The sequence below is a fragment of the Platalea leucorodia genome, assembly GCF_965183815.1.
Source record: "Platalea leucorodia genome assembly, chromosome: 3".
Taxonomy (NCBI): domain Eukaryota; kingdom Metazoa; phylum Chordata; class Aves; order Pelecaniformes; family Threskiornithidae; genus Platalea; species Platalea leucorodia.
In genome coordinates this window covers 128,302,506-128,316,380 of record NC_138825.1, presented here as the reverse complement: position 1 = coordinate 128,316,380, position 13,875 = coordinate 128,302,506, and the positions used below count along the sequence as shown (strand labels likewise).

The following is a 13,875-nucleotide window of genomic DNA, read 5'->3' as shown; positions in this document are numbered from 1 at the left end:
CTGATTGTGGGGGTACTGTGCGGGGTCTCGGGGGCGGTGCTGGCCGTTCCGGGGGGCGGTGCCGGCCGTTTCGGGGTACGGCTCGGGGGCGGCGCCGGAGTCGCTGCGGTGCCGGAGTCGCTGCGGTGCCGCTCGGGGGGCGGCGCTGGGCGGAGCGGGCCGGGGGAGGTCCGGGCGGCCGTTCCGCCCCCCCCGCGCTGCGGCCGGGGCTCGGCCCCGCTCCGTCCCGCGGCGCAGGGAGCCGGGCAGGTGGCAGGGCTGCCGCCCGGGCCGGGGCCGCAGTACGGGGCGCCCCTGCGCCGGCCCGCCGCCATGGCCCGCTTCTCGGCGTTCCTCAGCCCCGTCCTGGTACTCTTCAGCTGCGACCTCTGCCTCGTGCGAGCCAGTAAGTGCGGCCGGGACGGGACGGGACGGGACGCCGCGCGTCGCCCTGCTCGCTGCCGCGGGGCCCGGCGGGCCGCTCCGCTCCCCGGGCGCCCGCGCTGCCGCCTGCGGCGGGGCCGGGCCGGGGCGCGGGGCTGGTTCTCCCCGGGCGGGGGACATGCCGGGCGCCGTTCGGGGGATTCGCCGCCCCGGCCCCTGCTGTGGGCTAGGGCCTCTCGCCGGACCCTCCCGCCGGCCTTCCCCCGTCCCCGCATGGCCTTGGCCGCGACCCCATGGGGCCTGGCCCTGCCCCCTCCGGCCCCCGGGCAACCCCGCCGGGAATGCGCCCGGCCCCGGGGCGCCGTGGCCTCCAAGCCGGCCGTGCCTTCGGCCGAGTCGCGTCCCCTCCCCGTGGGACGGAGTGCGAGCGTGTGGCCGTGCTGCTCTCCGTAGAGGGCACCAGGCTCTCCCGGCGGCGGCTGGAGCCGCCGCCTGCGGCTTTGGCTCCCGAAGCCTCCCGCTTCTGGGCGAGGCAGTGGGGAAACGCGGGCTCTCCTTGTGCCCCCGCGGAGGAGGGCCTCCCCGTTTCCCATCCTTGCCCCTCACCAGTGAGCAGCGAGTCCTGAGAGAGTTAATGACCCTGGGCAGGGATGCTTCGGTGCTGCAGGCTGGGCTGTGAGCTGGTCCCTGGCTGACAGGCATTCCCGTGTGCCTTCTTGCCTTGCCTTCTCTGGGCTCATGTTTGCTAAGACACCGAGGTCTGTTGGCAGCCAGGGTACCTCTGTCCTTTCTTCCCCTGACTCATCTGAATGACCCTGTGGCAGTGGCAGCCTTCTGCTGCCTATTTGCCCCTTGTCAGTTTACTGATGTATTAAATTGAATTGTGAGTATCAGAGTTGCTCTGATATGTTCTGCCATGTTTTCAGTCTCCTTGCAAAATATGTACTCCAGGGCCTGATGGTTTCAGGAAGAAGTGCAGTCAGGGTTGTTAAAAAGGGGCCACTTATTTTTAGATGTGCAGTCTGATGCTTACCTCCCTACTGCAGGGATAAGTTGGGAAAACATCTGGGTGCCCTTGAGAAGCAGTCCCAAGGGCACAGGCCGAGGGGCATGTGAGGTCCCCTCTCCAGAGTCATAGCAGGATGGGGAGGGCAGCAGTGGGTCTGTGCCCCATCCCTATGCAGCGCCACATCTGCCAGCATCACTCTTGAGGGGCATCTGTGTGGCCCCTTCTCTAACCTACAAAGCCATGTTGCATGGCAGATCTAGTCCAGTGCTCAGCTGCCTGCAGGTCAGCCCTCCCTGCTGCCCAACCTCAGGCTGCAGTGCTGCTGGCTCCAGCACACAGGACCAACTCTTCCCACCTCTTCAGCAGGCCTGAAAGGAATGCACTGCTGTGCTGACAGGACAGAAGGGTGCGCCAAGCCTTAAGTAAGTGATTGCTCTTTCTGTGGTGGTGCCCATTTCTTAATATGGCTTTAATCAAAAGTGAAGCTGGATAACTTATAAATGATGCAGACTCATTAGCGATTAATGCATTGGGCAGGGCTTAACTGTGGCATGCTTTTCCCAGAGAGCCCAGCAGGGTGTTGGAGCATCTTGGCTTTACAGGAATGTTTTTAATAGTTGGCTTCAGAGAGTGCATTTTTTCGAGCCCTTGCACTCACAGATTTTTATGGCAACAGCTCTGGCATGAAACTGCTCTGACCTCAGCTGCAGAGCAGGCTGGAGAACGTTAGGCTTAATGTGGGGATCATAGACAAAGCTTTCTATGGTGTGAGCTGTCCTTTGGAGTTCTTATAACAACTTTCAGTGAGGTGTCATCTTGCATATCCTTGGGATTAAACATTGCCTCGTGTTTCTAGGGTGAACTTCTCTAGTTTCGACTTCAGAAATTTCTTGTCCTGTCTCTTCCTGCTGGGCGTGCAAATCCCGTGTGCTCAGAAATGTCTTTTCTGGAGTTTGCTGAACTGCAAACTGACCAAGGGACACTAATTTTTCCAATGAAGAACTGCAGCGTGGACACCTTCAGGTCTTGCTGTCACACAGGTTCACGTCTGCTTGCTTGGAGCCTGCACAAAGTGTGTTTACGATGCATGAGGTCTGAAGCACTGACTAGCCATGCATGCTGTGGCTCCGCTGTGCTCCCATGTGCTCTTGCTCTCCCCTCTCTGTATTTGGGACATTTGGGGATTGGCTCTGGGTGTAATAGCAGATCATGCTGGCTTTGAGTGTACTGTCTTTGCAGTTTGATACCAGTGTGGTATCCCCCCGGGATGCCCTTCTGCTGCCAGTAAGTGAAGGTCCCTACACATGGCCTGTGCAAGCTCTGGCTAAGTACAGTTCAAACAATACTGTCAGCCCCATGTGGACCCAGCAGCATGGCCTGTGGATCAGTGCAGTGCCCTTGTTCTCAAATCATAGAGAACTCAGAGTTCTTAGAGGATCATAGAGACTCAGCCCCAGGGCCATGTCTCAGCATCCCTTGCCCAAAAACCTGGGCTGTGCCAGGCTGGGATCCCTGCAGAAGCCTAGAAAATTCTTGCACAGAGCAGGGAGCCTGTTACAAGCTCCATCCACAGACTTTTGCATCACAGAGATGTCAGACCCTGCCTTTAATTTCCTCACATACACTTAAAGGTTGGGAAGTCCCACTGCCCACTTTGGGCATGTTCAGACCTCTTCTCATTCTGTTAGATATAAAAAGCTACGTAATTTATTACTGTAGATGTATCCTGTGAAGCACCAGGTCCTATTCTTGTCCTGAGGCCAGCTGGCAGGGTCTGGTCACATCCATAGCACTAAGCTCATGAGTTCCATAAGAGGGGAGCACATCAATGCTACCTACTAGGAATGGTTCATGGCTTGTGCTAACTCCTGAGCCATGCCCAAGAGTGGTTTGGGCACATGCTGGCTGGTTCAGACCAAAGCAGTTCCTGGGACCAGTCTCCACCACTGGATTTCTGGGCTGTTCCTGACCTCATTACACTTGCTAGCATAGCGGTAGCCTTGAACAACTGTTCTTCTTACGCCTGGAGGCTAGCAGAAACATTGCAGCCCTCCCAACACACACACTTTGAAATTCTTCTGGCTGGGACAGTGCAAGGGAGTGGTTATTTGCTAGATGACAGGGTGCTGTCTACAGCTCAGCTGTTAGTTGTGCAACTGACTTGCACACTGGCCATGGCTGGAGCAGAAAACCAGGCTACATCTGTGGGGAGCTCAGTTCCTGTGTGCACAGAATACACATGCCCCCGTCAGTGGCCAGGTCTGGGGAGTGCAGCTTTATCCAGCCTGTTTTGCTGTTGGCTTGTGGGAGACCAGGATGTGCAGATAAGGACATGGCTCAGAGACTCCCTCTCACAGGTTCGGCTGATGAACCAGAGTCCCACTGGCAAAACTCTAAGGAGACACACTCTTTATGGGATAAAGGATATTTGAGTGTATCTTTGAATCCTTTCCAGTTTTCCAGCCTCCTGTTCTGGAAGAGAGGGCGCAGCGTCCTGTGATGTCCTTGTTCGTGTTGTCTCCAATGACTCTGTGTCCTGGTGATGCGGCAGGCTTCTGTTGGGGATGCACTCAGCCCCAGTGTCTCTCTGAGAACATGTTTTCTGGGCTCTGTGGGTGACCCTCCTATCTGTCTTAATCACCCGTGGCTGACCACAAATCTACATTTCTCAGAGTGGGAATCACAGCCTTTTGCTGGTTAGATCTGTCATGGAGCTGGGTATATTCAAATGTGAATGAATGCATTTAAATAGCTGACCTGCAGAAATGACCTTTCCTTGTCACTCTGACTGTGGTTGTTGGTGGTGTCGATGGCTGTCTTTTTTCTTGTTCTCAGGTGCCCTCTGGGGCTCTTTTTCTATATATATAAATCACAGCATTGAACTTTTGCTACGCAAGCAGCTTGTAGAACGATGCTGTCTTGTTTACAGGTGGAGAGGACACACAAACAGCAGCCTCAGTGTCTTTCTTCATGCGCTCCTGTGTCTAACTTCCAGGCAAAATTTGGCTTTGTGTGCAGGTCTGTGTACCTGTGTAGGACCCTGCCATACTCCTAGTGTTGTGAAATCTCAAAATAGTGATGGTGCAGACCATGAGTCAATCAGGCCAGCTTTCCAAAGGATAGCAACAGCTGAGTGTTGCTGCCAGCTTTGCAGCCGATAGCATGGCACTGCTAGGAAAGTCAGCTCTGCCTTCTGCATTGGGCTTTCCTCCGCACTCTAGAGCAGGGAGTAATGCCAGGCAGATGAGATGGCCAGATTGAATTGCATAGTGTGTTTATTCCAAGCTGCCCCATTTTTCTGTCACAGTTGATATATAAATACTGTGTCTGGGCTGCTTCCTACGCAGTTCTGGGTGGTGTGCCAGGCATTTGTGATGTGCACATCCACGGGGCAGCCCCAGAGCTTAGAGGAGCCTGATTTTACCATCACAGTCTTGGCTGAAGAATTGCATTAATGTAGGATTTGTTTGGACTTTTTGGACCCTACAGAAACACGGGACTTCCCTGCCAAGAATCTACTCTGTGCCCAGGCTGAGCAGGAGCATGTCATGCCAGGCAGCCCTGCTTCTGCTAGTGCTGGAGCTGAATGAATTGAACTTTCCAACAGATGAACATCTGAGCAGCAGTGAAGGTACCTCAGATCTGCAAGCAGATGCCCTCGTGAAGAGCTGATGTGAATGTCGTTCTCCGCTCTGATAGCAGGGTCTCTGCAGTGCTCTGAGATAGGCTGCAGGGACTTTTCATGTGATTTTGAGCTGCAGGGACTGGTTAAAATGCCATGACAGTCTCTTAAACTCTGTAATTCTTTTTTGCTCAGGACAGGCCTTCATGCATTTCCCATTTCAATATCTTCAAGGTGGAAGGAGCCCACTGGGGGCCCTTCATGTCTTTAGCTGGGTCTGGCAGCCTGGGCACACGGTCAGCACTGCTACTCCCTTTTACGTGGAACACATATTATGAGCAATGGGCTATGTCTGCCACTGCAAGCAAGCCCTTTAGAGAAGAGCCAGTCAGATGCCTCGTGAGCTTGTTCTCCTTCCCCACTGTAGGACACTGCAGAGGGTGAGGTGTGCAGTGAGCACATTCCTCACCAACAGCCAGGCAGGGAGAAGTCCTGGCCAGTGAACGAAAACTGGCAAAGCCAGCGGGTGCCACAGAGGGGTAGCTGCACAGGCAGGGAGTAGCTCTGTGCCTGCACACCTCCCTCCCCCCAGAGGTCAGCTGCTCACTAGCCCAGTAAGCACCGTGCTGTGCATGTGTTGCTGCTGGCAGGGGCTCAGCCTTGTGCACCTGCTGTGCCGCTCCTCTCCTGGGGACAGATTCACCGGAGAAGCTGCTCCCTGTAGCCCTGGCCAGTGTACTGCCACAGGCAGATGTTGGAGAGGCCCCCCATGGCGGTGTGCAGGGACGAGTGCCTGTTCTGAGACATCTTCTTTTGCCTCTTTCCTGTGCCTTTCCCTGGCTCACCCAGACAGGCCACCATCCCCTGTCAACGTGACTGTGACGCAGCTGAAGGCAAACTCTGCCACAGTCTCCTGGGACGTCCCAGAAGGAGATGTGGTCATCGGCTATGCCATCTTACAGCAGGTATCAAGATTCTGTCCCCAGGGGGCTGGGGACCCCTCTCACTGATTACCAGCATGCTCCTATGCCAGCCCTTTTGCTGCAGTTTGGAGCTCCTCTGGCACCTGCCTGAGGACACCTCTGCTGTTGAGCAGCCCTTGCCAGGGCACCCTGTCTGAGCCATCCATCCTGGTGGGAGGCAGCAGACCATGGGCTGCGCTGGGGGTAGCTGTCCCTCCAGTGGCTTCCCTGCGATTTCTCTGGATAAGGATGGTGCTTCAGCCATGACATAACTCTTCTTTGCTTGCCTTGCTTCACCTCCACAGCCCCAGACAATGGTGGCTTCTTCAGGGAGGTGCCTGGCTCTCAGGCCACACAGGGATGCTGCATAGCAAAGTGCTGGCCAGCCTGGCCCACCCCAGGGGTGGATGATTGCCCGGGAAGGGAGGAATAAGGGCAGTGTGCCCGGCACAGCCCTGCAGACAGGGGCCTGTGCCTGGTGCAGCTGGGAACAGCCTCCTGGGGATGACAGCTCTTCACTCTGGCAGCGGCAAGATGGACAGATGCAGCGCTTCATCCGGGAGGTGAACACCACCAACCGGGCCTGCGTGCTGTGGGACTTGGCGGAGGATGCTGATTACATCATTCAGGTGCAGAGCATCGGCCTGTATGGGGAAAGCCAGGCCAGTAAGCGTGTCCACTTCCGGACCCTGAAGGAGACCGACCGCCTCCCTTCCAACAGCTCCAACCAAGGTGAGGCAGCTCCTTCCAGCTTGCCTGGGTGCCGCTGGTGGGGCCACACCTGAAGGTCTCCACAGCACATGGGCAGGGATCCAGCAGTCAGCGAGGAAGGTGCTGCCCTGAGCAGCATGCTGTTTGGGACACACAGGGTCATAACGGGTAGCAGGGTTGTACAGGCTGCTGTTGTGTCCACAATGGCCATGATAATGTCCCCAAGTCCTGGTTTACAGCCCTCGTATCCCAGGTCTTGGCACCCTATTCAGCTAAGCAGGCTGTGGCCGGGACAACTGCTGTGGCCTGCTCAGCTGCTGCCATAGGAAGCAAATATTGAACAGGCTCTCAGATCTCCCAGCCTGCAAGCTACCAAAGGACAAATGACAGAGCCCCACAGTCTCCTTTCCTACTCATATCCATGTTGTGCCTTCTTGCCTTGGGGTTGCCTACATGCTGGTCCATGAGAGATGATCCAAGAATCCAAGAGAGATGATGCCCAGAGGGGATCCACTGGTCATGGGAGTCTGTCTCCAGCACTAGCCATAAGAGGGGGACTTGAGAAGAGTATAATAGGGCAAGCAGATGGCTTACTTTCCTCAGAACTTTTGTGTTCAACTCGGGGCCTTCCTAACCTGCCCGGGTCCCTACATGGGGAGTAACCTCCCATGCATTGTGCAATCCCTACTTGAACCCAAACAAGCTGTTAGGATCCCTGACTGCCTTTGGTAGCGAGGATGGTTTATCTGACACAGGAAAGCCACAGGCTGCATGTCCTCTCCCCAGCCAAGATGTCATCCCACACCCGTACTTGTTTGGGGGAGGTGGGTGTCTATCCTCTGGAGCTCCTTCTCAGATCATTGAGTGTTGCTGGTCCTGAAGTAGGTTCTGGTGGGAGGGTGTCTGCTGCCAGCCCTGCCTGGGTTCTCTTCGCTGCAGGTGACATCACCATGGAAGGGCTGGACAAAGACAGGCAGCTGCAGACAGGCGAGATTATCATCATCGTGGCTGTGCTGCTCATGTGGGCAGGTGAGTGCCACAAGCAATGTTCCGGCAGGCTGGGGCAGAGGTGCAGTCCAGGGTCCACAAAGAGGATGGGGCTCAAGAGAGTGCAGAGGCATATTGCTATAGGTCTGGTATCCTTTCCAGTAAGTCCATTGAGTCTGTAGGAGCTCAAACCAGTGGGGTAAAAGGAGCAACCACAGCCACTGCTCAGCAGTGATGGCCTGGAGTTTGTGGGCTGGCAGGCCTGACTGCTGTGCTGGAAGAGCAGGAGACAGTGTGGGACCCAAGCAATACAGAATTACAGGGTGGGAGCATCCCAGCTGACATTAACTATCATGTAACTTGGGCCTTAGCTAGCTCGTCTGACATCTGACAACATTGCTGCACTGGCTGGTAGTGGCTGTGCATCAACCTGCTAAAAGTGTAACATGGATGATTTGCTTCTGTACAGCACCTGATTAAAGCCAGTACTCTAGCAAATAGCAGGTTGCCGTGGGAGCAAGGAAGCCTAGGAGATAAAAGTCAGCTCCTGACTGGTCACCTGCAGCTGCTGTGAATGGGAAGTCCCCTACTCTCTTCCCAGTAAATGTGGATTTTCTAGTGGCATCTTGCAGGAATCTCTGCTTGTCCTGGCCTTGAACACTTTTCTAGTACACTGGAAGAAAATACAAGATGGCTGCTGCTAGCTTACATCTCGTGCAGGTTGGTGTGTCAGAGTGCCAACAGGGAGAAATCAGGTCCAGTCTGCAGGTGGCTGTAATAATGCACTGTGGTTTGAATGGGTCCAACACATCTAATGATCACAGTTCAAAGCATTGCCCCAGAGTCTGCCATCAAGGGTCCCAAGGTGTGGGACATGTACTGCATGAGATGGGTGCTGTAAAACCATGACAGAGTGACTGACCCCAGTCAGTTTGCAAGACAGGACAAAGCCAAGGGCTGGCTTTTGTGAGGGTTGCCAGCACTGGACCAGTAGCTTTAGTGCCTTGCTGGAGGCACTCAGAAACCCACTCAGCTGCTCACTGACCTCAAGGGCTGTCCCTCTCCTAGTGCCTCAACATCTGCCTTTTGCCTCAGAGCCCTGAGCTGTAGGCACCGAGGACCTCACATGTGCCCTGATGGCTTTAGCCGCATCCATGCCTTGCCCAAGGAGAATGGCCTGGCCACACATGCAGAGGTGCCTGGAGTGGTCCAGGCTGACACAGGTGGAGGGTGTGGGTGACCAGAACACCAGGGTGCCCTGCGCCTGACTGCTCTCCAGCTGGGATGCTGTGGGGAGGGGAGGCAGGGGGCAGCCAGTGTGAGGGAGTCCTTCATCCCCTGTCTTTCGGCAGCGGTGATTGCCCTCTTCTGCAGACAGTATGACATCATCAAGGACAACGACTCCAACAACAACAAGGAAAAGACAAAGCCATCCTCGGAGCACAGCACGCCAGAGCGACCGAGTGGAGGGCTGCTGCGGAGCAAGGTGAGTGGGGAGGGCTGGCAGGAGGGATGGCATATGACATCTGCTGTGGCTTGCTGCCTGGACAGGTTCTGACTCTCTCCAGAAACAGAAACACCCCAGGTCATGCTCTCACCCTGAAAACTGAGGGGTTTTAGGGTTCAGTGAGCCCTGGTCTCTCTGGGGCAATGTGTGTGCCCCATGGGTGATTGTAGGAGAAACATTGGAAGAGACAGCAGGATATATCAGCTGGGATGGCTCCCACATTGCAGGGTGGTACCTGTCCTCTCACTGTAACAGCCCATTCACCATGGCCCTCTGAGGCTGCACCTCTTCTGCATCCCATAGACAGGTCTAGCTCCTGTCTGCTCAGGCAGGAGGCAGCCAAGCTGGGCAGCTGTTATGGTTCCTGCACTGGTCTGTCACTGCTCGCTTTCTGCCTTCACTGGAGCCTGCTCCAGGCCATCACCACAGAAATAGTTCATGGAAAGGACCCTAGAGCCCCTTTCCCACCCTAATGGAGGTACTGTGCTGGGCTATGGATGGGGAGGGAGCAGTATTTTCATCTGGCTCTTCCCTCAGCACCTGACACTTCTCCCTGTTACTTGACAAAGACGGTGATTTATAACCCTGATGCACATGCTCTGACCTTGCCTTAGGTTTTCCCTTGTATCTCACCTGCCTCCTCTATAGATTGTGGGAACTCTACTTGCTGTGTTGCCTAACTGCCCCTCTGCTTCCACATCTTGGTTTCCAGTGGATGTCGGGAGCAGAAACTTCCTGTTTGGACTTCAAGGCCCCAGTTCTCCTCCTCCAGATTTTCCAGCTTCCTGATTACTCCTTGCCAAAAATATCCCTCCTCTTGGATCCCTGCTCCAAACTGATCCTGCTCATATAGGGCTGCAAAGGCAGGTGCAAAGGCCTATTCCTGATGCTTGCAAAGTGCACCTGTACAGGGCTGATGCACCTCAGTTTGTCTTTTTGCATTCACCATACTCTTGCCATCCTTGCAGGTGACAACATTGCAAGTTGGACTCGATGATCCTTGTGGGTCTGTTCCAACTCAGGACATTCTATGATTCTGTGATTCTAAGTTTATTCTTGCAGTCCTTCATTACAAAGCTGGGAACAAGGTATAGGAAAGAAAAAAACTCTGCATTCACTTCCCCTCCTGGATTCAGGGCCAAGCTGCTGTAAAGTAGCAGACAATGGTGCAGCTCTTGATCTGAGCCCTGTTACAAAGAGTGTGCCTTCTGCACCCTGCTTCAGCATGAAAGGGCTGAGCTACAAAACCTATGTGCAGCAACCAGGACCCTTTCCCTTCCCAGCACCTTCTCTGAATTCATAGATCTGCTGTGCTCTTCAATAAGCACATTTCTTTTAGTGTAAAGGAAAGTGCCTGCTCATGCTTGCAACAGTTTTTGAGAAAATCCACCTTGCCACCTGCAGCCTTTAGTTCCCTTGGCACACTCCAGAGCTGTCATGAGGGGCATGGCGGCGAGACATGCCTGGCACTCAACAGGCCTCATCTGTCCCTCCATGCCGGTGATCCCATGCTTTGTGGATTGTCTGCCCCATGGCAGATGTCCTCCTACCCCCTCACTTACCTTTTCTGCTTTGACCCTGCAACTACCTTCTGTCCAACAGCATCAGGTGTAGTGTGGCTACCACTAGGGACCAGATAGAAGTCACCAGACATCTGCAAGTCCTGGAGGCTGAAGAGTGTAGGGCAGGGGCGGGGCTGGTTCACCCAGGCATACTGGGGCACAGCAGTGAGCAGAAAGGCTTCCTAGGGAGGCAAGTGTGTGGTTGAAGAGACACCTGGAGGGAGGCACCAGGTGATGCAGCTGAGCTACCTGAACCTTTCTGCCAGGAGAGCACATCAGTGCAAAAGGCTGGCATTTCAGGGTTAGCTCCCTTGGTCTCCTGAGGGAAATGCTGAGGCTAAGTCTCTGCTGCAGCTCACCCACACCTCAGCTCAAGGGCAGAGGGCTCAGCTGCAGCTGGCAGCCCCTTTGCAGAGGAGGTCTGCTGGTCTTAGTGTCTGCCGTGGGAGGTTGGGTGCTCTGCCGTGGGATCTGCATCCCAGGGGCTTAGCAAAGCAAGGCCTTAAAGCAGATTTTTCTCTCATAGAAGACGTCTCCCTCAGTCAATATAATTGAGGTGTAAATGCAGCACCAGCTCTGCGTCTGGGGTCCTGGGCGTCCTGCCAGAGCCAAAGCAGGCCTTGGAAGAAGAGGCAGCACCAGGCGCCCAGCCTGGAACTCTGCATGCGAAGATCCATGTATCAGAACTTACGCTTTCCCGAGGGCACCTGTCCAGGGATGTGCATGGAGCCGGCTCCCAGCCGTGCATGCAGTGCACGGCCCTGCCCATCCCGCATGCCTGGCCTCGCTCCCCTGCCACTGCGGAGCACAGAGCTGAGAAAGGGTGGGGGGAGCCACACCACCAGCCCAGGGGGGCAAGCCTAGGGGAGCAGAGGGGCTGGTGCACTGGCTTGAGGGGAGGCAATGTACCTGCACACTGGCTTGGCCAAAGGCCTGGGTGCAACTATGTGGCACCAGACGCCTGTCCGGCAGGCAGCCTGGAGCAGACCTTGCTCTCAGCCACTGTGTCTGGGCTCGGAGGGCTGCCTGCAGAGGGCAGGAGCTGCTCCCCTTTTGGCCCTGAGACTGAGGGGATGGGGCAGTGCAGGCATTCGCCCCAGCGCTGCCAGGGAAGGCATAGCCAGGTGGCAGGAGGGTTTGTCTGTGGGGCTGGGCCCAGCAAGCACATCTGGAGAGTGGATCCCTGCTGGAGAACAGGGCTCCACTGCACCCCGTCATTGCCATGCAGAGGCTTCAAGGCCTCTCCCTGCTACAGGGGACAAAGACACAAATGAGCATGAGGAGCTAGTGCTGCCACAGTGGCTGGCCAGCCTGCAGAGCATGCAGCCAGGGCAGGTAGTGCTGGTGGAAATTGTTCTGTGGGGTAGTGTGAGCCCCACAGAGCTATGGGAGCAGGCAGTGCCAGGGCATGGCTGTGGCTTTGCCATTTCCCTAGTAGGGCTCAGTCCTGACACATTCAAGCTGTTTGTGGGGGAGCTGCTGATCACCCTGTGAGCAGTGCTATGCCTGCGCTGCCTGGGGGAGGGCCTGGTGAGGCCCAGCAAGGTCTCAGCAGGCTCGGCAGGACGCGTGCTGCAGAGATCACCACTCTGGAGTCAAGCCTAGCTTCAACAGCATCACGTCCTGCTCCTGGCTTCTTCTGTCTTGTGAGGGGGGGTATGGTCACTGCTGATGTTTCCGCTTCTGGAGCTGGTTCCATGGCCTGCACCAGATTGGCTGATGTGACACAGACCTGTTGGAAAGGGCTGTTCCTGAATGCCCAGAGCTGGTGGACTGCTGGCTCGCTGTTATCTGCCCAGTCTACCTGCTTGTGCAAGGACAACGTGAGCCATCGACCACCCTGGAGCTGGTGAGGAGGTGATGTCCAGACTGTGCTCATTTGCTTCCCAGAGCCTGCAGGCAGAAGTCTCTCACTGGGTATCTGCACTGCTCTGTGTCCAACACTGAGGCTGGGCCCAGGCATGCCCTCTTGCCGGCAGTAGGAGGGAAGAAGGTGATATGAGGGGGGCTCTCTGCTGCAGAGATGGCAGCTGGTGCCCTGGCTGCTGCTCTCCCTCTCTGCTCTGCTCTGCGGCCTGTCACTGAGGTGGGGTACTGGCTCTGCAGCCCTGGACTCAAGCATCACCGGATCCAGCGTCTTCCAGAAATAAACCTCCCAGTAAAGCACTTTCAGGACTCTTCCTTCCAGGTGCTGCTCAGCTCCTGCTGCAGGACTAGGTGGTGAAGGGACAGGATAAGTGACTCCCTGTGGCAGAGTCTTTTCAATAAAAGCATCCTGGCTCAAAGGCAGTGTTGTCCCTGCAGAGTTGCAAGTCTGTGTGTGTGTGTGCATGCGTGCACGCATATGTGTACCAGCACTTCTTGAACATGTGTGTATGGCCTTTAAAAGGAGACCTGTTCTTGCATGCTGTACAAGAGCTGCAGGGCCTCTAAAGTTGTCTTGCACACTTCTCTGGCCCTCGAGGGAGTGCCAGTGCTGTATGCTGGGCCATGTCATGCTGCTGGACAAGCTGCAGTTACAGCCTGTCCCACTGAGGATGGCATCACGGCTGCTTTCTCTGCACAAACAAAACAGGCTGTAGAGACATCCTGGCAGCAGGGCCAGGAAGGAGGATGAGACCTCCACAGGCTGCTGGCTGGAGGGGGCTGCACTGCTCCCTGGTCAAGTGAGGAGAGGTACCTGAGGAGCAAAAGCACCACGGTGGTGGAGTGCAAGTGCTGCTGTGCTGTAACTTGGGCTGGAGGGAGCATGGCCATAGCTCCAGAGAGACAAACCACCTTGTTTTGCCAGCTAACTTTTGTTTTTCAGGGAGTTACATTAAAAAAAACTAGGGCTGTCAGGGAAATAAAAGAGTTTTTTAAAATGCTCTGGTGCCCCAGAAAATGTTTAAAGGTGCTATCCTGGAGGGTCAGAGCAGACACATGCCTACTATCATGAGTTCTTTAGCAAGACCAGAAGTGCACACAAAGAAACAAAGGAGCATGACTGTGTAGCAGAGTTGAGGAGCTGGGGAAGGCACCAAAAAAAAGTCAAAATGCAGTGATTGTGGCCAAATAAAAAAGGAGCACAAAAGTCTGTCATATTAAATGTAAAATCAAGGTGTGGTGTTGAGGCAAAAGATGACACCCCACCCCCCCACGACCTCCCCAAA

The 13,875-nt window shown here is 55.4% G+C and overlaps 1 protein-coding gene across 1 annotated transcript; it reads left to right on the top strand.

The window, feature by feature from the left end:
* Positions 1–312: 312 nt before the first annotated feature.
* On the top strand, positions 313–12,988 carry FNDC4 (fibronectin type III domain containing 4; the record flags this gene model as incomplete). Its single annotated transcript, XM_082305747.1, has 6 exons — positions 313–385; positions 5,844–5,959; positions 6,484–6,688; positions 7,607–7,696; positions 9,007–9,140; positions 11,250–12,988. 6 exons carry the CDS (start codon positions 313–315, stop codon positions 11,283–11,285), a joined length of 654 nt encoding a protein of 217 aa, XP_082161873.1. The 3' UTR covers positions 11,286–12,988.
* Between the last annotated feature and the right edge of the window lie 887 nt (positions 12,989–13,875).